The sequence below is a fragment of the Boleophthalmus pectinirostris genome, unplaced genomic scaffold (assembly GCF_026225935.1).
Source record: "Boleophthalmus pectinirostris isolate CB_2022bp ecotype Guang Dong unplaced genomic scaffold, ASM2622593v1 HiC_scaffold_17, whole genome shotgun sequence".
NCBI lineage: Eukaryota > Metazoa > Chordata > Actinopteri > Gobiiformes > Gobiidae > Boleophthalmus > Boleophthalmus pectinirostris.
Genome location: NW_026571115.1, coordinates 34,776,349 through 34,804,088, shown reverse-complemented (window position 1 = coordinate 34,804,088; position 27,740 = coordinate 34,776,349). Strand labels below are relative to the sequence as shown.

Here is a 27,740-nt window from a genome sequence, read left to right as displayed (position 1 = left end):
GGGCAGAACTGGCGCCATCGGCTCCGCTGCTGTTTCTATTTGTTAGCGACGCCCCGCTCCGCCGTTGTGCAATCCGGCTCCGAGACACGCTTCCCGGACAAAGTCGGCGCCGAGTGTCCCCTCTGCTCCCGGCTGTCCTTGCGCTGCAGGCGGATCCCTAGACCGTAGCTCGAGCCTCGTGTGGACGCGGTGGTGGAACGCTTTTGTTTGGGCCTAGCGCGAAGGTAAGCACCGCTGGAGCTAGTTAGCCGTAGCTGCGGAGGGGAAGCGCGCCAGCCATGTTGCCCTCATGGTGCAGGCGCGGGGCGGCTCATTCACAGCGGGCTGCGCTCCCGACCGCTCACGTATTTCTCCATAAAGACGATGTACGAGCAGAAAATGTCCCCGGGTTTATTGTGTGACTCGTGCACGAGGAGATCCGCGTGTCGACCTTCTGCACGCGCTCACATCTGCGCGCGGCTAAAGCTATTGTGATGAATCGCGATTATGTTGAGGACACGCTGTCTCGAGCTGGGAAATGTCACGCACGTTACGTTTTTATTGTGCCACGGGGTTTTTTGCAGAAGCTCTACTCGAAAACACCGCGCTCACACTTAAGAAAAGTTGCAGTAAAGTTTGTTCCACGGGTAATGTTTAACCCGGGGGAAGGGGGCAGAGCTCTGACCCACCCCCCACTCACTGTCCCGGGCATCTCTGTACTTTCCTCTCGTCCCGCGGTGCTTCCCGTGGACCAAACCCTCCCTCTGGGGCCACTCAGGTTACACAGGGGCCCTTACCTCCCCACTGGGCTTTACGTGTGTCTTTCTTATTGTGTGTTTGCAGTGGGCAATGGTTCGTGATTAATTAATGTTTTGTTCGAACGTCTGAGTGAGCAAAGAACTTTTCCAAAGCTCGTAACCTACGTGAGGTGAAACAGAACAAACACGGTGTTTATATTCACCAACAGTGCAATTATAATGTGTTTTTTAAAGCAGGGCTATTATGCAAATTTGGCATTTCGAAACTTGTAACCGCGTTAGAGTTGTTTACTCACCTGAAGTTGTATTTGGAGTGATCCGTGCAAGGTTTAATCACTTCTTTTCAACATATATTCGGCACATGGTCGATCAACTCCTGTTTTCGTCGCCACTGCTCTCTACTAACTTTTATTTTCTTAATCGTGGATGTGTGTAGGATTTGGCAGCGTCGCATTCTGGCGCAAAATGGTCTGCAGCTATCCATCGGAGGAGCCGACAGCTGCAAGACGTCTTTGTGATGACGTGCTCCCATTTGGCAGCGCGGTTTTCTAACGCAGAAGTCAACAAACCTATTTTTAAGTTGATTTTTAGAACTATTGAACCGACAAAATCGCAATAGGTAGATTTTTAACTCTAACCCCCCCCTTGTATCCTTAATGACGTGTTAGAAACTGTTCCTGTTTTTCACATGTAAACAGAGGCGGCGATAGGTCGGGGCCACTACAACCCACACTAGACTGACCAATAGGATTCCAGGATACGTTTTCGCAGATTTTTTTCCGAAGTTAATCGAAGTAGTAACGATTGTAGCTTCCGGAAAAAACACATGCAATGGAAAGATCGCGGCGCACAGTTTTAGAAATAATGAGGAGCGGGCATATTTTATGGAAAAGTTTAGAGAAAGTGACTTTTATAGATTTCAAAGTGATGATGAAGTTGATTATAAAGTGGAAAACGGCGATAGTGACGGACTTTTGGAGAGTGAAACTTACGAAGGTGAGAATGCCGCTGATGTGTCTCTGTGGAGTCCTGCGATATCCAAACAAACTATCGAGGATTTTATACTCGATTATGGACCAAAATTGCCCCGAAATCTGGATGTTTCTCAGGCCAGTCCTTTAAAATATTTGTCTTTTTTTCCAAGATGTTATGTATGACAGAATTGCTACAGAAACAAACTCTTACTGAATTTTCCGGGCTATTAGACGCGCTCTTAAGCCTCTAACCCCATCAAAAAACGACAGCGCGCCACAATCCAGAGTGCCCCATACACGAATCCAATCTGGTGTCCTAGCACGACTTCAGTAAACTACAAAGCTGCAGCGCACACAAACACACACGGAGCAGACAGCGAAAAACACCCGCAGACACGCTCATCACTCCACGCCGGCGAGGAACGGAACGGAGGAATGAACTGAAAAAGCGAGCGCGATGTGCCGCTTCTAGACACGACTGAACAACTGAGTCACTGCGAACACGCCGACAATCCGTTGGTCCCAGACACACCCTCCCTACACGCCACAACTGAACAAAGCCCAGAGTCACCGTGAACGAACAAACAAACAAAACCACTCACCCATCACACTGTTGTGTTTCCTTTAAAGTCCCACTCGGTTTATTTGTGAAAAAAGTTTGAAAATAGACCATTTAATGACAGTGCGTCTTATAATCCAGAGCGACTAATAGCCCAGAAAATACGGTATGTGCAGCTCTGTGCACGAGAAAGTAACCAAGATAACAAAAACTGGGCACGCACTGACGGGGAAGAGTTTTATTATTATATTATATTATAATAAGATAAATGAGTTAAATAAGTTAAATGGAAAAAACAAATTAGGTCCACACAGGTGAACAACAGGTAAAAACAGGTGCACACTTGGCTCTACTGTATCTGGTGATATGAAATCTGTTTAAATACTTAGAAAAATATATTTTTTACATTTTTTTTTTTATGAATATAGTACTCAGAATGTGCAAATATCAAATGCTGAATGTAGTTTTTTGTTTTTCGACTTTGCACCTGAGCAGGTAAACTCTCCTTTTCAGTGAACTTTTATAAACCTGTAAATGACTTGAATCACATTTAAACATCCATAAATGAAGAGTTCAGAGTCTAAAGTTTCCAGAGATACAAATATGTCTGCGTTACAATTAAGTTCATGAGTGTGAAGTTTTAGTGATTTTCGATCAATACTTTTTAAGCTACGGCGCGTTTAGTGAGGGGAGTATTTGTCAGTTTACTGGCCCAAAATGAGCGTAATTTTTTCTCGGCCGTTTTCACAGGTCGATGTCTCACACAGGCTGAAATTTTTGTAGACTTGTGCTCCTCTACTCTGTGTTCAGATAACATCTATTGAAAGTTTGGTATCTCAACTCATTGTCATTTTATATGAACTTAAAAATGAAAAAACACATTCATTTCTGTGGCGTACCATTTTTAGCCCCTTTTTAAACCTACTTGTAGGTGTCAGAGACCCTTAAATTTTTTTGAGAAATCACCAAAAGTTGAAAATTTTAAATAGGTTATGTGTGAGGGTCCTGTTAAAAACAAGAAAATGCAACATGATCCGAGTTTCACATGTAATTTATTGCATGTGGGTAGTGATAAAAAATTTTAATATTTTTTATTTGAAAGACCAGAAAAAGCCCTTTCTTATGGTACCAAACATATGTATTTTATGAAGCTCCTTCAATTTTTAACTGTATCTTGAACATTCGCATTTCGCATCTTGAACAAATGGCTGAGAAAAAATGACGTGTATATTGGGCCTGTAAATTGACACATGCCCTCCTCATAAAATGTGCTGTAACTTAAAAAGTGTTGATCAAAAATGAGTAAAATTTCACAGGGTTGATACACGAGAGTAAGGGACCAGCTGGTCATTTAAAACAATGTTTTAAAAAACATGATGCGTAAGATTTTCTGGAAATGTGATGAAATGGTGTGGAATGACCCTAAATTAATATCCAATACATAATCCAATATTTGAACTATCTCTAAGGCTACGTTCAGACTGCAGGGCTTAACGCTCAATTCCGATTTTTTTTTGTGAAATCCGATGTTTTTGTGAGGTCGTTCACATTTCCAATTAAATGTGACTTGTATGTGACTCCAGTGTGAACATTAAACAGCCCGAAAGTGTCCCGCGTGTGCACTGGAGACACGATGACGTCAACCGCAGCGAGCGTCTCTGTGTTTACAGAAGTTGTCCAAACATGGACACGAGCATTGAGCACCTGGAGATTTTAAAGTTCCTCTCGTACCGGAGCCAGAACATGAACAACTTACTTGTTTTAAGGAGGAGATTGAGAAGGAGAAGGACGAGGTTTTTGGTCGTGGTGTTTTGTGGTTCAGTCTGTTGAAAGGAACGTGTGGATGTGGAGACGGAGCCAAGAGTGGTGAGTGGAGATGTGCTTCACTTCAGTGACACGGAGTTCATTAACAATTCTCTCCTACTTCAGCGCAGAATAGTGACGTTTGTGTCTTGTTGGTCGGATTCATGCGCTTTGACCGTTCACACTGAAGTCACATGTCAAAAGATCAGATATGTATTGGTTTCAGGAGCACATTTTGAAGTGTCCTGGGTCGTATTTGAAAAAATCGGATCTGTGTCGTTCAGACTGTCATTAAAAGATCAGATACAGGTCACGTAGGGGCCAAAAAATCAGATTTGGGTCACTTCAGGCTGCAGTCTGAACGCAGCCTATGATTTGATCAGAAATGTTTGTAAGAATCCTGGAGGGACCGGATCTTAAAGCTCGATCTACTGCCCCGTTTTTGGAGAAATCCAATCCACAGCTGCTTGTTTGTCTCTCAGATCCTGGTGAACACTCTCCTCTTTTCTGGTTTAATCTTTAACTTTTTATACCAGATTAAATAAAGAATAAAATCTTCAAATGCACAAAATGTAAAGGTTTGATTACAGATTCCCCTACAGCTGCTTATGTTAAAAGGACATTATGAAAAAAAAAAAAACTGTCACCCTCAGGAAGCATAATTCTTTTTTGCACTGATGAAAAATTCAGAGCTGTAAACGAACCAGCTGAACTCAAACACTTGACTCATCACAAACCTAACGGCAATCCCACTGTCACTTAGTCAGATCTTAAGTTTGTCGTTTATGACACACGTCTAGATGTTTTTCGTTTTTTTTTTTTTTTCCTGAGCCCCAAAGCACATTTTAATCAAATTGCGATCAGTGTTCTGTGACGAGACGGTATTGTTGCATCTGTTACTGTTGTCACTTTTACAGATTGACCGATGATTTTTTTTTTTCATAGTCTGTCAATACTGATAGTAATGTCCAAAATCAACCCAATTTTGAAGGTGATTTTGCTTATTTTTGCTAAATTGTAAGCTTTAAATGACTACAAACCTGATAAACGAGCTGTGTATTCACATTTTGTGCAGTGTCCTCTTCGTACTATAGTGCACAAACAAACAAACAAACAAAGCCTGATGTGTATTCTAGACACAGATGGTTGGTGCCTAAACAGAATATCTGCCTCTGCTGGAGATGTAAAGCCCAAATTTGAAACGCTAAAGTAGGGCTGGGCGATATGGATCAAAAAATATATCTCGATATACGATATATATCTCGATATATGTTCAAGAAAAAATAACCCCCTAAAACTGAAAACTGCAAAAACAAATCTGCCAAATTCCACAGTCCTTTTTGTTTATTTTTTTATTGAAGTGTAAAAGGTCGGCAGTTCATATAGGAACATTTAAGATTACAAAAAAAACTAATTACATAAATAATAATTTAACTGTAAAATAAAAGAAATAATACATATTTCCTTCTTTTCATTCATAAATAAAACAACTCAACACAAGCTCATCTTTGCATTAACTCTGTAACCGTACCATAATCATAACTAGTGATGGGCATTCGATGAAATTTTCTTAATCGATCGTCGGAAGAATTAACGATCGATTATCGATTAATCATTAACATTTTTATATTAAAATGATCATCATTATTATTACTATCTGCACTACTAATCTGCATAAATAAATTCAACTTTACGACATATAAACCGTAACGACTCTATAGAGCCACATCAGCCTGTTTGACATTATAATGTGTTTAATTCAGTTTTGTTCAAATCTCACAGAAACAAAACTTAAAACCACATCACTAATTTGCATAAACTAAGTGAAGATAAAACTACAGCTCTTGTGTCGCTGATGTGCGGTTCAATTTCTGTCGGATTAAAAGACATGACTCAGGTGAATACAGGTTAGTGTGAACATATTTGCGTTTGTCAAAACCAGGACAGCGTACGGGGGGAGGGAGGTGGGGACTCGTCATCCACATTGCGCGACTCTCACCTGGTAAAACTTTTTCCCACTGGACACCGAAACATATGTGCTGCTTTATACACTGTGCACATGGACTCACACTTGTCCCGAACGCAACAGAAAGTGTGGAATTTCTTGTACAAATCATTCGTTAACATACACATTTGTGCTTCGGTTCGTTGCAGACTGACCCACTGTTTGTGTCTCGCTCCTTCTGATGCAGAGACACATGTACACACCTGTTTGGTCACTCTACGCTACGCACAGCAACATACATTCGGTTTGTCGATTAAAATTAACGTAATCGATGAAATTCTTAATGATCAATTATCAATTAATCGATTAATCATGCCCATCCCTAATCATAACCCTGAGCTCCTTTAACAGAAGAAGTTCAGGATGTTCATTATTTTAATAGATCCAGGTTCCTCACCAGCAGTAAGGAGCTCTGAGGTTTCCCACAATCCACTGCAGATCAAACCCAACGTTTCCAAACACTATTGTACAAGTGACACTGCAACAGATTATTAATTAAAATCTTCTGCATAAATAGAATTTACATGACTAAACTTTACAAGATATGTAGCATAACGACTCTAGAGCCACATCAGCCCGTTTGACATTATAATGTGTTTTGGTTTTTTTTGCAGCTTTGTGCAGACTTGTTTATGTTTTACAGAAACGAAACTTAAAAAGTGCATGGCTAATTTGCATAAACAGCGCACTCCATGAGCCGCTCATGCAGTTCAACTTCTTTTGGACTAAAGGACACAACTCGGTGGAATATGAGGATGTGCTGCTGATGGTCTTGTCTGTAATGATGGAAAAGTTTCGGGCGCCAGAAGCTTTTCACTGGCAGCAACTTCTGGCATTCACAGCGGCAGTGAGGAGTGAAGGAGACACGAGCGAACAAAATCAGGGAGGCGGGGGCGCGCGGGCGACGACAGAAGACAAACAAGCGAAGCGGCGAAATCAGAATTGAATATAAGCATTATATCAATATATACGATATGTCAGAATTCATATCGAGTTTAAAAAATATCTCAATATGTTTAAAATATCGAGATATCGCCCACCCCTAATAGGACTGTCTGACTATCTTGGTACGCCACGGAAATGAACACGTTTTTTTTTTTTTTTTCCATTTTTCATACTAAATCTTCGATAAATGTTATTTGAACACAGAGTAGAGGAGTATAAGTCTACAAAATTTCAGGCCTCTATGTGTGATACTTACGGAGACATCGACCTGTGAAAACGGCCGAGAAAAAATCAACGCTCATTTTTAGCCCGTAAATTGACCCATAAAACGAGCTGTAACTTAAACAGTATTGATCAAAAATCACTAAAACTTCACAGGGTTGGTACGTGATAGTAAGGGACTATTTGGTCATTTTTTTCAGAATTTTTTTAGATCGAAGTGCGTGGGTCGTTTGATGAAATGACGTGGAATGACCCTAATATGAAAAACACCCATTTTAGTCGACAGTGAAAATGTCAACACAATTGTAGCTCTTACACAAAATAGTTTTAGTAAAATATATCTAAAAATACTCTTGGTGATATATCGATACAACAGCCCATGATATCGATGCTGTATCATCCAATTAAACAGTACGATGTGTCGATATTTTAATATTTTTGCGCACCCCTGGTCACAGCTCAGTGCTTCATGTCTCAAACTCTGCTCCACTTTTCATTTGAAGAAAACAGACTTCAGATCTGCGGAGATCCGTTCATAAATCCCAGCTGTTGAAGATTTAGTGAAGCGAACTCGGACACATGGAACCGTGGCGCTTGTGATTATTAATCTGTCCATCTGAGCAGTGTCCACGACGGCTGCGATCATAAAGAAGCTACCGATACGATACTTACCTCGATACGTAGGCCACGATATGATGCGTATTTCGATACAGTGCACTTTCGATTCAATACGATATATTTCAAAGTGATTCACCACTGTTCAATCAAAAATGTGATTAAAATTGTGCAAAAATATCGATATATAATAGTTTAATGTGATGATACAGTATCGATATCGTGAGCTGCTGTATCGATTATATCACCAAGAGTATTTTTACCAAAGTGTTTTGTTACAGCTATAGTTTTGTTGCTTGTTCAGAGAAAGGAAACTCGTTTATGCGACACATTTGACATTTTCACAGTTTTGATGATTATAATGTGTTTCATTTGAACTTTGCACAAGAAGAAGTGGTTTAACAAAGACTTTTAGTGTCACGGCCATGATTCAGACTTTATATTTTACTGAACAGTATCAAATTGTTTAGAACTGTAACAAATCGAACCAAAAGTCCAAAATATTGTGATATCGTATCAATAACATCTTGGACTGTCATAATATAAAATTACAAGTTTCTTTGTTTAAATGCAGGTTTTATAGTAGCAACAGCTTATAAACATCGGGAACTACATTTCCCATGATTGATTTCAGTACAGACAACATAAAGAAACCTGTTTTTTACTTGAATTATGATGGAAATAATTTACACCAAAATCTTGTCAAAGTATTTTAAAAGTAAAGTGTCCAGTCTACAATTATATCAGCCTCTTCAAAATATCGCAATAAATATCGTACCATGAGATGCATATCGTGATAATATCGTACCGAGAGATTTGGATATCGTTACATCCCTCGTATTGAGATATGTATCGTATCATGGTCTATGTATCGTATCGGCAACGTCTTAACGATGCCCAGCGCTAGATGTGAAAGTCTTTGTTAAACCTCATCTTGTGTGAAGTTCATATGAATCACAAACATTTTAATCATCAGAACAGTGAAAATGTCAAATACGTTGCATGAATGAGTTTCCTTCTTCTAAACAAACAACAAAACTGTTGGTCTGATTCATCAGCTGATTTTACTTCGTTTCACTTCGTGGAGACCGTCTGACCTTGCAGCCTTACATGTTGTTTGTTCGACGGTAGGCGGGTACTTTTTATCATTTAACCAATCGCTGCTATTTGGTCGTGACGTATGCAATGCACTGCTACCGGGGCTAACTGGGATATTAAGATTTTCCCAAATCCTGTAGGAAGGTCTTTCCCCTGGATGAAATTCACCAAACATTCTCTTTATTATGGCTTTAAATCCTCGAACTGCTGGAATCGTTGCCAACACTGAATGTTTGGCTCTTCGCTGATCGGCTGGTGCCCGAACTCGCACTTCCGGGGCTTTTGCGAACTGACTAGTGTATTCTGATTCCTGACCTAGTTACTGGAGAGAAATTAAATTGAGTGGAGGCACTAGGTGGCGCCAGCCTGGCCACAAAACTGTAGCGCTGTAGGAAAATAATTGAGTAAAATTACACACTTGGCAATATCGATACAGCAGCCTCCAGTATTGATACTGTATCATCACATTAAACGTTACAATATTTCAATATTTTGCACACCCCTAATGTCCACTTATGTGAGAGAAATATGACAGAATACTGGTAGAGACATGCACATCCAACAAAAACTGCCACTGCGCGCTGAGTTCAAAGCCCCATTGTGCAAAAGAGGAAGAAGATCCACACTGCGGTTCTTTGAAGCTTCCAAATTTTTATTTTAACGACACCACAACGCGACGGTTCGGGTCAGACCTTCAGACATGAGGGAAATGTGAGAGAAAATATGAGAGAAAACAAAATGTCCCGATGTTTCCTGAAGCCTGTAGCGTGTGTGTGTGTGTGTCTCTGTGTGTGTGTGTGTCTGTGTGTGTGTCGTGTGTGTGTGTGTGCTGCTCTGAAGCTCAGACTGAAGCCTCCCGGTGTGTGAGAAGTGCACAGGAGCAGGACTTTTTCAGAGCAGAGGGACACGGGAACCTCCACACGTTCTAGACGGTGTTAGGAAAATATAGAAAGGCTTACCGTATTTTCCGGACTTTAAGTTGCTTAGAAGTATAAGTCGCACCAGCCTAAAAATGCGTAATGAAGAAGAAAAAAACCTATAAGTCGCACTTTTTGGGGAAATGTATTTTGTAAAATCAGAGACCAGGAACCGACATTTCATCTCGAAAGGCAAGTTCTAGTAAAAACAACAGAATATGTTAAAGGTTGTATAGAGGATTTTTTAAGGTAAGAGAAATAATTTTCCAAATGTTGCGCATGCATGACATCACCTTCCTCCTCCACAGCTCCTCAGTAGAAACGTCTCCTCCCGCCTCTTAACTCTAGAAATCACGCTTGTTTACATCCAGTGCGCGTTCAGAATTACTGTTGAAGTGACCTGTCTGGAAGTAATTTAGCGACCGATGCGTCAGTTTTTAGACCCTTCGTCTGCTTCAGTCGCGGCATCGCTGGAAGGAGTCTCCAAGAATCGCCTCCGTTTGGCTTCGCTCCTTTTCTTTTCTTCTTTCAGCGACCTCAAAAACTGACTTTCTTTCACGGCGAACTGGTCGTGGATTCTCGCCGCCGTCGCAACAAACTTTGTGTGAACTGCGAGGAAGCTACAGTTTAAAAAAGCCTCTAAGAACCGCTGCATAAACCACATAATCCCCGAGTCAGTTACACTAGAAACGTAGGGAGTTTGATTGACAACCTAACAGCCAATAGATAAAGAGGGAGCCTTGTTTTCTATTGGCTGATGTTTATCTGGCCTCACTACGTCCACAGTTGATGGATTTTCATTTTTTTTTTTTTTTGGTCATCATAATTACAAGGCTGCTCCGTCTCTGTAATGGTGTTTTAAACTTTTACTGACAATTTGAAACAAAAAAAAAAAACAGTTAAAGGTTGTATGTAGGATTTAATATGTTAACGTAACATTAAGTTATTCAGATAACTATAGCATAAACAACAGAACATAAGTTTACCAAAACTCTTTATCTCACTGTAAATCACTCAATCCATTGAATTCTTCGTCCTCTGTGTCACTTCTACGTGACATCCGGAGATAAACCATAGATCCATGATGTAAACAGAGCGCCACTTCCTCTTCTGCGTCGCTGTCGTTAGACTCGGCATCAGTTCCAGTTAGAATTATTCGGGTCTTTCTGAATCCCGACAGGATGGTTTCGGTGTCACTGAAGTCCAGACTTTGTCGATTCATCCAGTGACTTCCAGGAAAGTTTCATGGTGCATCCTCCCGGTGAAGTTGTGTTCTCCATCCCCGTTTTCCGTCAGTCCCTCACAAGTTTCTCGCTCACTCCAAACTTTCTTTCTGCTGCTCGATTACAGTTTTCGGCTGAATATTTCACTATTTGCAGCGAGACAGCGGCTTTTTCTACAGGAGACATGCGCAGTAGAATGTGAAGTGACAGTGGTACATAGGGGTGTGCAAAAATATTGAAATATCGATATATTGTATCGCTTAATGTGATAATACAGTATCGATATCGTGGGCTGCTGTATCAATATATCGCCAAGAGTATTTTTTGGGGTATTTTACTAAATTATTTCGTTACAGAGCTACTGTTTTGTTGTTTGTTCAGAGGAAGGAAACTTTTTTATGCGACACATTTGACATTTTCACAGTTTTAATGATTAAAATGTTTGTGTTTCATATGAACTTTGCACAAGAAGAAGTGATTTAACAAAGACTTTTAATATCACAGACATGATTTAGCCTTTATTTTTACTGAACTGTATCGAATCGTTTTGAAATATATCGTATTGAATCGAAAGCTCACTGTATCGAGATATGTATCGTATCGTGGCCTGTGTATCGAGGTATGTATCGTATCGGCAACTTCTTAATGATACCCAGCCCTAGTGGTACAGGAGTAATAATCGTACCAGATACTGACGCACAAACCTAGAGCCTCTCGCGGCTTCAGTCTGAAAACTTTAATATATAAGTCGCACCGGAGTATATGTCACAGGAAACACCCAAACCATGAAAAAAAAGGCGACTTATAGTCCGAAAAATACGGTATATTATTGATGAACCTCGTACCACGTTTCTGATGGCAAATTCAAACAGCGACAGAAATCCCTGGGGACAAAATCGTCACTTTTTTTTGTTGTCGTCCTCCTTTTTTTTCCTTTTTGATAACGCTTTTAAAACTTGAAATACCACCTGAACATGGGTCTTCTGATGATAAGTCTGACCCCATATGCATGACCTGTTTAAAAATTATTAAAAGATTAAAAAAAAGTTCACTTTGGATAGAAGACGAAGCTGATAAAAACTGGATTTAACCACAGAATTGACCCGCTCGTTAAGTTTAAAATCTACAGTGGTGCCAAGATTGGTGGCCGAGGGACGAAATTTATGTTTTATAGTAGTGAGGTTTACAGATGAACTCGACAAAATGTATTTATCTGGACTTTAAACTCATATTTTCACTCACTTAGTCTGTTAAAAACGACTCATCTGACGCACAAACGGAGCCTGGCATCCAAAACGTCAGTGCCAAATATCAATATAGCGTCAGTGATTGGTTGTGCCCCCCTCAGGATGCAGTGAGCCATGTGTTTGGTTTTGGACAGAAGCTGCTTATGTAACCGTGTGGGCGTGTGCAGTCATATGTCTGCCATGTGCAACAGGACCAGACTGCTGCTTCAGGAGGCTTTCACTTTTTTTTTTTTTAAACACAGAAGGTTTTTTTTTAACACGGCTTCCACACAGAACGCAGAGTACCGTCCAATCAGGGTCCAGTCGTTTCAAACGGTCAATAATCAGCGAGTCTTTGTAAAGAACATATTGTGCTTGTGCCTGCTGTAGAGTTATAATCTAAGACTAAGTTCAGACTGCAGCCTCAAATGAACCAAATCTGATTTTTTTCACCCCTGTGCTCCTGCATCTGATCTTTTAACGAAAGTCTGAATGACATAGATCAGATTTTTTTTCTAATTTGACCCAGGGCACTTGGATATGTGCTCCTAAAACCGATACATATCTGATCTTTTGACGTGCGACTTCAGTCTGAACGGCCGGGTCGCATTCATCCCACCTACACGACATCAACAAATGTACACAAACTAGGGATGGGCATGATTAATCGATAATTGATCATTAAGAATTTCATCGATTATGTTAATTTTAATCGACAAACTGAATGTAGGTTGTTGTGCGTAGCGTAGAGTGACCAAACAGGTCTGTACATGTGTCTCTGCATCAGAAGGAACGAGCAAACAGAAACATTCGGTCAGTCTGCAACGTACCAAAGCACAAATGTGGATTTAACGATGATTTGTACAAGAAATTCCACACTTTCCGTTGCGTTCGGGACAAGTGTGAGTCCATGTGCACAGTGTACAAAGCAGCACATATGTTTCGGTGTCCAAGTGGGAAAAAGTTTTACCAGGTGAGAGTCGCTCAATGTCGATGACGAGTCCCCACCTCCCTCCCCCCGTACGGTGTCCTGGTTTTGACAAACGCAGATACGTTCACACTAACCTGTATTCACCTGAGTCATGTCCTTTAATCCGACAGGAGTTGAACCACATCAGCCACAAGAACAGATTTTTTTTTTTTTATCTTCGCTAAGTTTTTGTAAATTAGTGATGTGGTTTTAAGTTTCGTTTCTGTGAGAGTTGAACAAAACTGAATTAAACACATTATAATGTCAAACAGCTGATGTGGATCTAGAGTGGGTACGGTTTATATGTCGTAAAGTTGAATTTATTTATGCAGATTAGTCGTGCAGATAGTAATAATGATGATAATTTTAATATAAAAACGTTAATGATTAATCGATAATCGATCGTTAATTCTTCCGACGATCGATTAAGAAAATTTCATCGAATGCCCATCCCTTCCTTGAACCCCTCCACAGAGCGTCTGCTTTGACCGCTGCTATTTGGTCGTGACGTATGTAATGTGTAATGGATAAATGGTATATTAAGCTTTTCCCAAATCCCGTAGGAAGGACAATAACTTGGAACAAAGAGAATGTTCAGTGAATTTTAACCAAACATTCTCTTTTCCGGCTTTAAATCCTCGATCTCGGGAATCATCGCCAACACAAAATGTACGGCTCTTCGCTGATTGGCTGGTGCCCGAACTTGCTCTTACGGGGTTTTTGCAAATCCTCCAATGCATTTTGAATCCTGACCTAGTCGCTGGAGAGAAATGAAATTGAGTGGAGGCACTAGGTGGCGCCAGACTGGCTACCGCTTTCCTGCTTCATTTTGTAAACACGAACGCCGTTTTTAAATCCTCGCCTCCTAGTGTTGTGGTGAGGAATTACTTAGCGGGGCATCGATCTCGACGCAGAGCCACAAATCAAAAAAACAAAGGCGACGATGGCAGTGTGCGCTGAGTCGATGCAAAACTATAATTCGGTTTAAAGCGGAGTTAATTTACAGTGTAGCGTTGTGAAAATAAGCGATTTAAAGATTGCTCAAACATGCACGAATCATCGAAAATATAAGTTCGAGACGGTAAATAAGAAGGAAACGACGCTAACAATGTTAAAAGCTTTGAAAAGTCGACTTTGCACATTAATGCAGAGGTCTAGAGTCCTGTCGGTAAAAAGCTGTGGTTTGGAGCAGACGTGAGACTCTAGACGAGCAGACTGGATTATTTTTAAATGGAGCTAATGCATCGTGTTTGATCAATACTTGTGTTTCTGCGAAGTGTCAGTAAACGTGACGCGCGCTCTGTTTGCTACGCAGCAGTCCGTGTCGACGCGAGCATGGCAGCCGTGGCCGGGAAGAAGACCAAGAAGCCGGAGGAAGAGGAGGCCGCCGCCGCCGCCGCAGCCCCCGCGGCCCCTGAGCCGGCGGCAGAGGCTCCTCCAGCAGAGGTCGCCGAGGAGGAAGAGGAGGAGTACGTGGTGGAGAAGGTGCTGGACCGTCGCGTGCACAAGGGCCGAGTCGAGTTCCTGCTCAAGTGGAAAGGCTTCTCCGAGTGAGTAACAAGACAGTGTTCCTCAAGGGCCTCCACCTCTTTTTAAGATAAGGTCCTACATTAACACAATTTTCTGCTGTTATAATTAGGGATGGGCAGGATTATTCGACAAATTTTTTTTTTTTTTTGTTTGATTAATGGAAATGTATACATTAATAAATAAATAATGAAGCAACAATATGTAATAAAGGAACAAAATTAAAATAAAATAAACATTTTTAAAGAAAAAAAAAACAGAAAAGAAAAATAAATACATTAATTAAAAAAAAGGAAAGAAAAAATGTAAAAAAAGAAAAAAAATCTGAAATAAATTAATTACTTAATTAAAAAAAACATATAAAAAAGAAAAAAAAATGAAAAAAAGAAAATAAAATCTGAAATAAATACAATACAATTAAATACATTAGTTAATAAAATGAGAGAGAAAAAAAAAAAGATAAAATAAAAAAATTTAGGGAAAAAAAGGAAAATTCAGATCACACTGCTAATTACATACTGGTTTAAAATGCATATTGTGAGTTTCCAAACATGAATCTAAGCACGATGGTGAGTTTTGAACCAGCAACCCAAACTGCATCTAAACACCACATTCATATATAAGTGGTCGATCACGTTAATTTTTAATCGACAAGCCAAATGTAGATTCCTGTACATAGTGTAAGGAGACGAGGCTGTATCTGACAACAACACTGGAGTCTCGGTCTCACAGTCCCACGTTTGGGCTCTGGCTCCTTGGAGGTCACTGTTCCACTCAGTGAGTGTTTACAGCACATCAGTGTCCCGGGTATGATCAGATTTTTTGAGTGTCTCAGTTTCGTCATGATGCATGTAAATGCAGTATCCCGGTTACTGCAACATAAAGTTTTGTGCGTGTGAGTCCAAAAAACTAACACTTTTCAGTCTTTTCATCACAACAGAAGCCAAAATAAAGTGACCAACATAAAGTGAAATGATGTTAAATAAAGAGCTGCACTAAACCTGCACACGTCTGATCTCTGAAAACATGAACCATCTCCAACTCGACACACAGAACAGACTCACCATCAGCAGAACACCCCTCTGTCACAGAGAGAACACTCATAATCCACTGAGTTGTGTCCTTTAGTCCCACAGAAGCAAGCAATCAAACTGTATGGAGACTTTAATACAAAAGATACAACACAAAGCACTTTTTTCAGCGCTGATTAGTTAATGCAGCTTTGACATATTTATGTTTTACAGAAATTAAACTTGCATAAAGACGTGCGATGATGATTCACGTGGTTCACATGGACGTAGTCAAGGCAGGAGCCACTTTTTGTCAAGGCGGCCCCCTTAACTATAAAGTGCTGGGGGAAACACCGATTAATCGAAAATTGATTGTTAATTCTCCCGACAATGGATTAAGTAAATTTAATTGAATGCCCATCCCTAGTTAAAATGTTGTTCCCTCATCACAAACAGATGTGTTTAACACACACAAACCCTGCAGATTTAAGAGTTCTTTTTCAAATGGAAATGCCATGTAGTAAAACAGGAAGTGCTCCTCTTTGTTTTTAAACTCCATAGTCCTTCTCTAGAATCATTTGTAATACAAGTATCAGTCTTTTATAGTCCAGGCTATTTTTATCCCCAGCAGAGCTTTTAACAGGTCAGATTTCACTGAAGGTTTAACAACAATAAAAGTGTATGTCAAGAAAGCCAGACAACACATACACAGGTTTTGTTTTTCTGTGTAATATTTAAAAATGTACTTGAGGGAACAGGCTCAGAGTAAAATGTAAAGTTGTATACGGGTTGTGTATTGAACAGCTGTATGATCCACATTTGTTTGACTCTTGGATTTGTTTGTCTCCACAGTGAGGACAACACGTGGGAGCCTCAGGACAACCTGGACTGTCCCGACCTGATCGCGGAGTACATGGAGAAGCACCACAAGGAGAAGGAGGAGAAGAAGAAGGACGGCAAGAGGAAGTCTGCGGCCAGCTCCGGGGACGCTGACGAGAAGGGCGGCAAGAAGAAGAAAGAGGAGGTGAGCTGTTCTCCCCGTTTACAGCTCATTTACACACTCCTGAGCGCATTCTTCTTCAGATTCAAACTCAGACACTTTTCCACCGCCCACATTTCCTTTTGGTCAACCTCAGCAACGTTCAGAGTGATTGACAGGTGAATTTAACCAATCACAGTGAGGTGTAAACTCTCAGATGATTCAGGTGACTTTAGTTGTCTCAAAGGGATTTGCCACGTTTACACGTGAGCTTTAATTCCAAAAAAATAATAATAATAATTTATTCTGGATAAAAATTAATTCCGCATTAAAAAGACCATGCGAACACTTGAAAATATTTATTCGGAATTAAGCTTAATTCCAAAGTAGAGCCCGACCAATATGGATTTTGTTGTGGCCGATATGAAACCGATATAATGGGAGTTGGAGCTGCCGATATATTTAGTGATGTAAAAATTCACTGTAAATCTTGAATTGTTTAAAAAACTTAAGTTTGGCTCTAGTGGATTTTAAATTGGGTTTATTTAGGCAACATTTGTTGTTATTCTGCCTATTTGTGTCATATTTACAGACAGTAGGTCGACCTAATGGCATTTTTGCGTCACATTCTACTACTGATGGGTATTCCAGTTCTTTTTAGAGAACCGGCTCTTTTGGCTCGGCTCACTAAATGCAGCTGGCTCTTTCGGCTCCCAAGGCTCTTCAGATTGTATAGTTGCAAGCAGGACTAAACCAGAACTGAACCAGGTCTAAACCAGGACTAAAACAGATGTAAACCATGTGTAAAACGGGACTAAACCAGAACTGAACCAGGACTGAGTGTCAGGACTCGGTCTCTATCTCTCTCCCTCTCTGAAGCCCAAGATTAGTCCTGGTTTATTTATTTTATGCTGAACTGCAGACAAACATGCACGTTTTTCTTTCCTCTTCACACACACATTTCTGAAAGTTTCATTTTCAGCCGCTGACAAACTACCACGAGTCTGCACGCGACGTGAAGAGAAAAAAAAGTGAGAGAAAGAGAAAACACGACTCCCAATAAGGATCAGTCTCCCGTTGTTCGCTTCAAAGAGCCGGATCTAAGAGCCGACCGACCCATCACTACTAGCTAGTAAAGAAACTACCGCTATTAGTCTTTAGCCGTAAAAACGTGCGCACCGCGGTAATTAATGATATGCACAAATGTCATAATTCACACGTCTATTCACAGCTCATTTACATATCAAGTGCAGGTCCAGTAACAAATATACGGACAATGTAGTCACTTTACAATAGACCAATAGAAAACAGACTGTTTATGTGTGGGAGCTACAGCAGCTAATCGCTAAACAATAACCAAAACTAGCTTCAAAGTCGACATATTTCCAACACTCACCGCTCACACAGGCTCCTCCTCGCATCACAAGTCTGCACTAATAAATGTCCTTTTAATCCAGACTCAAACCGATTGGCCGTAAAAAGAATATAATCTCAGTGTTTGGATCTGTGTCTGCGAGTGTAAACAAACGCACGTGAGTGATGTGACGTGGAGTGACGTGTGTTCTGGGACAGTACGGACACACACACAGACAAATGATGGATAAATACTGACGCGGAGCCACATATTAGGACATTTATCTGTCTGTAAATTGACAGAATTCTTGAACGACTGGGGAAAAAAGTGTGGATCGTGTTTGTGTCCGTGGAGTAACGACAAACCGAGATGACAGAAAAGCCGGTAGCAGCTGAAGTGTGTGTTTTCTTCCGGTCGACGTGAATACGTTCGTGTCTCTGTCCAATCAGAACCCCAGACGCTGAACGAAATTAAAAACGATTTAACGAGTTTTCCGTGTAAACCTCAATTCGGAATTATTATTTCCATGTAAACTCAAACTATTTCCGAGCTATTTAATTCAGAACAATTAACTCTTTCCCCCCTGGACGCCGACTAGGAACAACCCATACATATGTTACTAGTTCTGCCCATAGAGCATAACTGCATAAAAGAAAACAGACTTCCACGAGTGATTATAAATGATTTTTACACTCATGAACTTAATTGTAACAGACATATTTGTATCTCTGGAAACCTTAGACTCTGAACTCTTCAGTTATGGATGTTTAAATGTGATTCAACTCATTTATAGGTGTATAACAGCTCACTGAAAATGAGAGTTTACCTGGTCAGGTGCAAACTCGAAAACAAAAAACTACATTCAGCATCTGATATCTGCATGTTCTGAAAACTATATTAATAAAAAAAATTAAAAAAATATGCTTTGTCAAAGTATTTAAATAGATTTCATATCACCAGATACAGTAAAGCCAAGTGTGCACCTGTTTTTACCTGTTGTTCACCTGTGTGCACCCAATACATTTTTTTCTATTTAACTTATTCAACTCATTTAACTTATTCAACTTATTTTATTTATTCAACTCATTTAGCTTATTCAACTCATTTAGCTTATTATATAATAATATAATAATAAAACTCTTCCCTGTCAGTGTGTGTCCAGTATTTGTCATCTTGGTTGGCTCCACATAAGCGTTTTTTTCTGTAGCGATTCTGTTATACGTCGCATCTTGGGAAAAAAAGACTGAAATATTTTAAAGGACTGGCCTGGGCAACATCCAGATTTCAGGGCAATTTTGGTTCATAATCGAGTATAAAGCTCAGATAGTTTGTTTGGACATCGCAGGACTCCACACAGACGCATCAGCGGCATCTCACCTTCTCCCCGAAAGTCCGTCGCTGTCGCTGTTTTCCACTTTATAATCAACTTCAACATCATCACTTTGAAATCTATAAAAGTCACTTTCTCTAAACTTATCCATAAAATACGTCCGCTCCTCATTATTTCTAAAACTGTGCGCCGCAGCGCCGCGATCTTTCCATTGCACGTGTTTCGTGTTGTGTTTTTTCCGGAAGCTACCATCGTCACTACTTCGATTAACTTCGGAAAAAATCGGCGAAAAACATCTCCTTGAATCCTATTGGTCAGTCTAGTGTGGGTTGTAGTGGCCCCCACCGATCACAGTCTCTGTTTAAATGTGAAAAACCGAGCCATTTCTAAAGGTCGTCAAATCACGTCTTTAGTGAAACAGCGGAGGAGTCAAAAGTCGTCATTAAGGAAACGGGGGTCGTCAAATGTCGTCTTCATGGGGGAAAGAGTTAATTCAGGATTAAAAAACCTCATGTGAACGTGGCGAATGAGATACTAAGTCTACGTGAACCGTGACGAAATCCAAATCTTGGTCTGGCTCCAAGAAAATCTCGAATGGTTTTGTCTAATCCCCCAACACACACACACACACACACACACACTCACACACTCACACACTTCTCCCCTGCTCTGCGCTCGCGTCTCTGTCCCCAAATCCCCTCATTCTTCATTGTTTCCTGATTTTCTATTGACGGCCTGTTGTGTTTTTGTGTTCTGACGTGTGTGTGTGTGTGTGTGTTGTGCAGGGAGAGAAAGCGCGAGGGTTCGGTCGAGGTCTCCAGCCCGAGAGGATCATCGGGGCCACAGACTCCAGCGGAGAGCTCATGTTCCTCATGAAGTGGTGAGCGCACAAGTTCACACGAAAACCAAAGGCTCGTCTGGACAAATCTGACACCGAACACTTCAGTTTGTCACATCACATAAAAACAAATCACCCAGACGTACCCGACCCGACAGCCACAGGTGTGAAACTTAAAGCTCCGCTGATCAGATATTGAGATCTGATGTTAAAAATGTCCTGGATTTAGACACATAAATTGAAGTATTAAAACTAACGGTCGTGGTCAGCCCAGAAAGTCTCAGAATGTTTGATATTTTATTCATACAAAGCTGTTCTGTCGTTACTTGAGAGATAAATAACAGCCACGTAACACATTCGGATCAGGCCCGTCTTTTTTTAGTTTAAAGGAAATAGTTTTGTGGAGTAAAACTTGATCTGCACCAAATGAAAGTTGCAGCGATGTTTCACGTTTTCTCCGAACTCCAGCTCGAACGAAACGAACCGAGAGAAAATAGAATGTACTCCTGGTCTGAGGGGGGCGCCGCGTCACAAACAGTGCAGGAGACGACAAAGTAGAAACCAGATAAAATAAGATATGCCTTTACTAGTCCAACAGTGGGGAAATTCCAGTGTTGCAACGTGCAATTTAAGAACAGCAGGAAAAAGGTAACATGCAATAAAACAGATAATAGATAAAGGCTTAAAAATTATTTAAAAATAGACTTAAAAATTATTACGTACAATAAAAAATGAAATAAAACCGTGCAAGCCCATTGGTCAGAGAAAAGTCCCTACTATGGATGGGCATTCGATGAAATTTTCTTAATCGATCGTCGGAAGAATTAACGATCGATTATCGATTAATCATGAACGTTTTTATATTAAAATGATCATCATTATTATTACTATCTGCACGACTAATCTGCATAAATAAATTCAACTTTACGAAATATAAACTGTAACGACTCTAGAGCCACATCAGCCCGGTTTAGATTATATTGTGTTTAATTCAGTTTTGCGCAACTCTCACAGAAACAAAACTTAAAACCACATCGATAATTTGCATAAACTCAGCGAAGATAAAACTCCAGCTCTTGTGTCGCTGATGCGGTCAACTTCTGTCGAATTAAAAGTCATGACTCAGGTGAATACAGGTTAGTGTGACCATATTTGTGTTTGTCAAAACCAGGACAGCGTACGGGGGGAGGGAGGCGGGGCCTCGTCATCCACATTGAGCGACTCTCACCTGGTAAAACTTTTTCCCACTGGACACCGAAACATATGTGCTGCTTTATACACTGTGCACATGGACTCACACTTGTCCCGAACGCAACGGAAAGTGTGGAATTTCTTGTACAAATCATCGTTAAATACACATTTGTGCTTCGGTTCGTTGCAGACTGACCCACTGTTTGTGTCTCGCTCCTTCTGATGCAGAGACACATGTACACACCTGTTTGGTCACGATACACACAGACGCCTACATTCGGTTTGTCGATTAAAATGAACGTAATCGATGAAATTCAATTATCGATTAATCGACTAATCATGCCCATCCCTAGTCCCTACTACAGATGGGCACGATTAGACAACTAATCGATAATTGATCATTAAGAATTTTGTCGAGCATTAATTTTTAGTCAACAAACTAAATGTAGGTTTCTGTGCGTAGAGTCAGGAGACGAGGCTGCGTCTGGGGCGTTTGGGCTCTGGCACCTCCTTGGAGACACTGTACCTCAGTGAGTGTGTTTACGTGCACATCAGTGTCAGTTTCATCACGGTGCAGGTAAACACAATGAACTGGTTACTAAACTTATAGAAGTAACGTCTCTGAAAACATGAACCATCTCCAACGCGATGTACCCACAGTTACAGAAACTACAGAAACTTTAACTTTGATATAATCAGGGGTGGGCGATATCTCGATATTTTAAATATATCGATGTATTTTTTAAACTCGATATGAATTCTGACATATCGTTTATATCGATATAATCCTTATATTCAATTATGATTTCGCCGCTTCACTTGTTTCCTTCTCTGTGCGCGCGACCCCGCCTCCCTGAGTTTGTTCGCTCGTGTCTCCTTCACTCCTCACTGCCTCCGTCAGTGCTGAAAGTTTGTGCCAGTGAAAAGCTTCTAGCACCACGAACCTTTTCCACCATTTACAGACAAAACCATCAGCAGCACATCCTCATATTCCACCGAGTCGCGTCCTTTAGCCTGAAAGAAGCTGAACTGCATGAGCGGCATGAGGAGTGCTGTTTATGCTAATGAGCCATGCACTTTTAAGTTTCGTTTCTGTAAAACGTAAACAAGTCTGCGCCAAGCTGCCAAAAAAAAAACAAAAAAAAACACATTATAATGTCAAACGGGCTGATGTGGCTCTAGTGTCTTTATGGTTTATATGTTGTAAAGTTTAGTCATGTAAAGTTTATTTATACAGAAGATTTTAATCAGTAATCTACTGCAGTGTCACTTGTACAATTGAGTTTGGAATTGTTGGGTTTGATCTGCAGTGGATTGTGGGATTAAACCTCAGAGCTCCTCACTGCTGGAACATGGATCTGTTAAAATAAGAAACATCCTGAGTTTCTTCTGCTGAAGGAGCTCATGGTTCTGGTTCTGGTTTGGATTACAGAGTTAATGCAAAGATGAGCTTGAGTTGAGTTGTTTTATTTATTTTTGAAAAGAAGGAAATATTTATTATTACTTTTATTTTACAGTTAAATTATTACCTCCGCCAAGGAGGTTATGTTTTTGCCGGCGTTTGTTTGTCTGTTTGTTTGTTTGTTTGTTTGTCTTTTAGCAACATAACTCAAAAAGTTATGGACCGATTTTGATGAAATTTTCAGGATTTGTTGGAAATGTGAAAAGGAAGAACTGATTTCATTTTGGGGGTGATCCGGAAGAAATCCTGGATTCTGGATCACTTTGAAATTTTAGTTAACATTGTGGTAAATGGGGCCAAAAATTTTGTTTCTCAATATCTCGGTTAATTATTGACCAAACCCCATGAAATTTGACTCAGGGATGGACAATGGAATCCTCTTTCATATTCCAAAGGCTGATCCGGATCTGATCCAGAAGACTGATTTTATCGCAATTTATATAAAAAATGGGGGCAGTCCTTGGCGGAGGTCTGCGCTCTCTGACTGCTTTTGTAGTTTCTTATGTAATTAGGGTTTTTTTTAAATCCTGAATGTTCCTATATGAACTGCCGACCTCTTATACTTCAATTAAAAAAAAAGACCTTGTAGAATTTGGCAGATTTGTTTTTGCAGTTTTCAGTTTTAGGGGGTTATTTTTTCCTGTACAGATATCGAGATATATTTTTTTATCCATATCGAACCAGCCCTAATCAGGGGTTAATGGGCAGGTGCAGTGCTGTACTGCGCAGGTGCAGGTCTCCAAAAATGGACCCTTGCAGGACTCTGATCTATGTTATGTTTCCTCATCACAAACAGACCTGGAGTTGTTTTGTTTTATTCACACATTTAACACACAAACCCTGCAGACAAAACGAAGAGGAACAACATTCTAATAATGACGTGACTAAAAGCTCCCGGCCGCTCACTCCTGTCGTTTTTCTCTCCTGCGCAGGAAAAACTCTGACGAGGCCGACCTGGTGCCGGCGAAGGAGGCCAACGTCAAGTGTCCACAGGTGGTGATCTCCTTCTACGAGGAGCGCCTCACCTGGCACTCGTACCCCAGCGAGGAGGAGGAGAAGAAGGAGGAGGAGAAGAAGGACTGAGCGCCCCCCCTCTCTCTCTCTCTCTCTCGGTACCGGTCGGCAAAAAGACGGCGCCCACAGTGTCCCGACTAACCCCCGGACAGTGTGGGCGCCCGTCTTTTTTCGTGTTTGGGATGTCAATCAGCACATGAATGGACTCAAGTGACATTTACTCCACCCCTCATGTGCCACCAAAACCTTCTTCTGAAAAAAAAAAAAAAAACTACGCAAGGATCTGTCCAACCGCCCAACGACACAAGACGAAATTGACACTTTTTTTTTTTTTTTTTCTTTTTAAAGCATCTAGTATTTTAACCCGAGCTGTTTTGAGTGCAACAAATCCACTTCCAATTTGCATCGAATCTTGATTGTAACCACCACGGAAAAGGTTTGTGAACGGATTCGAGTGTCCCGGAGGAGCGGCGGCGGCGGCGAGTGAAGCGGGGGAGCTCATTTTAACTTTTTAACGCGCACCTGCCCACGTCCCGCCTTCACTCGGCCGCTTAGAAACGATCCCGTGCGGACACTGCGCCCCGAACAAACGCCAGAGCTGTGAGTGGGTCTGAAACGGTTAAAATGTGAAGACTCGTCATTAAAGAAATCGATTTGGCGTTAAAGGAGACCCACCGCGCTCACGTTTTATCAGATTTTTAAAAAAAGGGGGTGTTATTTATGCGCAACGTTTTTTGGAAATTTTTGGGGGGATTTTCTGAAGTGTGCACGAGCTTCGACGCTACAGCTTCACAAACCGGACGCGATTGGCTCTGGTTTCGCAAACAGGATGCGCGCCGATTGTGTCGCGATAACGTTCAGAAAGGGAAGCGACTTAATCTGCGTCGAGACTGCAGCCTGAATGACTCAAATCTGATTTTTTTTTCATCTGTATGTGACCTGTATCTGATCTTTTAATGACGTCTGAACGACACAGATCTGATTTTTTTTTCAAACGTGACCCAGAACACTTGGATATCCGCTTCTAAAATTGATAAATATCTGATTTTTTTTGACGCGTGAATTCAGTCTGAACGGCTCAGGCTCGGAGTCGAGTCAATCGAGGAAAAGCCAAGTTCATGAATATTTGGTCCAAAATTGGAGGCGTCTTATCGGAAGCGTTTTTTAAAAGATGATTGTCGAAGAAATGTCCAAGCGAGAGAACGTCAACGAAAAATGCTCCTGTATCTGATCTTTTAATGACATCTGAACAACACAGATCCAATTTTTTTGCGAATGTGACCCAGGACACTTTAATATTTATAGATTTTAGAAGCACATATCAGATTTTTTTGACCCGCGACTTCAGTCTGAACGGCTCAGGCTCGAAGTCGAGTCAATCGAGGAAAAGCGATATTAATAAGTTCGTGAATATTTGGTCCAAAATTGAAGGCGTCTTATCGGAATTGGGCGTTTTTGTTAAAAATGATTGTCGACGAAATGTCCAAGCGAGAGAACGTCAACGAAAAATAAAAAGCCTGCGAGCCAAATTCGAGAAGGCTCAAGTCTCAAACAAACGAAGCGGCTGTGGACGTGTAACCTGTCCATTTTACGAAGAACTGGACCGTATTTTGCAGCCTGAAGTGACCCAAATCAGATTTTTTTTCTCCCCAATTCTCCTGTATCTGATCTTTTAATGGCGTCTGAACGACACGGATCTGATTTATTTATTTTTTCCAAACTTGACCCAGAACACTTGGATATTTATCGATTTTAGAAGCACATATCCGATTTTTTTTGATGCGCGACTTCAGTCTGAACGGCTCAGGCTCGGAGTCGAGTCAATCGAAGGAAAAAGCGACGTTAAGTTCATGAAGATTTGGTCAGAAATTGGAGAGGTCTTATCGGAATTGGGCAATTTTTTAAAAATGATTGTCGATGAAATGTCCAAGCGAGAGAACGTCAACGAAAAATAAAAAGCCTGCGAGCCAAATTCGAGAAGGCTCAAGTCTCAAACAAACGAAGCGGCCGTGGACGTGTAACCTGTCCATTTTACGAAGAACTGGACCGTATTTTGCAGCCTGAAGTGTGACCCAAATCAGATTTTTTTTCTCCCCAATTCTCCTGTATCTGATCTTTTAATGGCGTCTGAACGACACGGATCTGATTTATTTATTTTTTCCAAACTTGACCCAGAACACTTGGATATTTATCGATTTTAGAAGCACATATCCGATTTTTTTTGATGCGCGACTTCAGTCTGAACGGCTCAGGCTCGGAGTCGAGTCGATCGAAGGAAAAAGCGACGTTAAGTTCATGAAGATTTGGTCAGAAATTGGAGAGGTCTTATCGGAATTGGGCAATTTTTAAAATGATTGTCGATGAAATGTCCAAGCGAGAGAACGTCAACGAAAAATAAAAAGCCTGCGAGCCAAATTCAGGGACTCTAAAGTCTCAAACAAACTAAGCGGTCGTGGACGTGTAACCTGTTAGTTTTTAACCGTATTTTGTGAGATGAACTCGGCGTTTAGTTGACTTCCATGAACACTGAACGGACACTTTTTGCGTTTAAAGTTCGCACTGGAGATTAATCGGAAACGTGAACGAAAAGCGACGTTAACAAGTTCATGAATATTTGGTCCAAAATTGGAGAGGTCTTATTCGGAATTGGGCTTTTTTTTTTTTTTTTTTTTAAATGATTGTCGACGAAATGTCCGAACGAGAGAACGTCAACGAAAAATAAAAAGCCTGCGAGCCAAATTCGAGAAGGTTGGACGAAGCGGCCATGGACTTGTAACCTGTCCATTTTCCGAAGAACTGGACCGGATTTCGCCCAACGTTTTGGCGACTTCCGTAAAGTTCACACGTACAAGTCGCGTTTCACTGAAAACGTGAAGGACCTCGCTTAAAAAAAAAAATCTGATTTCACAATAAAATCCCTGCAGTCTGAACGTCGCCTTAGTCAAGAGTCAAAACGAAACTGAAACTTCTAAAACACATTGGCACGTCGTTTTACAGTTTCAAAACGATAAAAGATGACGTCGTGATCAAAAATTTATGCGCAATACCCCCTTTTTAACATTTCCTCATCGTAAATCTTACTTCCAGAAGAGAAACCCGCGACATTTTAAACTTTAAAAACACTTCCGCGAGTATTCAACGGGTCTCCTTTAACGCCCGCCCGTTGTTGTTTTTTTTTTTTTCGAATTTTCCGCTGTGTTTTCGGCTGCTGCACGCGGGCAACGTTCAAACACCTCCGCCGCGTCACCCCCCCCCGCTCGTCGTGTGCTCGTAGAATGTTCCATGTTAGTTAAAACGTTCATCCAGGAGGGTATTTTTTGCTATTGGCGAACGTCGTTTTTGAATGTTGCCCGTTCGACCAGTCAGTGTTGTTCTGCCATTTTTCTTTTCTGTGTTGCATGATGACGAACCCGACGCACCTTCGCGCACCGTGGCTCTACCAGACGACTTTTTTTATTTGTATTTTTTCCCCCATAGGACAAAATGGCGGACAGGCGTTTCCCCGGAAGTCATCGAGTGGCGTTTTCTTTAGTATTTTAGATCTTTCTACAGTGTTTTACGTCGGTTATATTTGGCGCTTCTCTTTTTTCAGTGCTGTATCGTAGCTTAATTCACTTTTCTATCTGCTCTCCGATATTGTACGTAGTTTAGTCCGTGCCGTCCCGTTGCATGTTCTTTGGTTCATTTAGCTACTGTCTCATAAAGTTGATTCTACAATAAAGTATTTTTTGTTTTCGTAAA

The 27,740-nt window shown here is 40.8% G+C and overlaps 1 protein-coding gene across 2 annotated transcripts; it reads left to right on the top strand.

Annotated features, from left to right (window-relative positions):
- LOC110169124 (chromobox protein homolog 1-like) lies at positions 1–27,740 on the top strand. 2 transcript variants are annotated; one of them, XM_055152577.1, is made up of 5 exons: positions 1–224; positions 14,613–14,844; positions 16,684–16,855; positions 20,280–20,374; positions 23,918–27,740. In XM_055152577.1, the coding sequence occupies exons 2-5, from the start codon at positions 14,630–14,632 to the stop codon at positions 24,066–24,068; spliced, it is 633 nt and encodes a 210-aa protein (XP_055008552.1). In that variant the 5' UTR covers positions 1–224; positions 14,613–14,629; the 3' UTR covers positions 24,069–27,740. The 2 variants fall into 2 exon arrangements, with proteins under 2 accessions (XP_055008552.1, XP_055008551.1); XM_055152576.1 differs by having other exon boundaries at positions 14,610–14,844.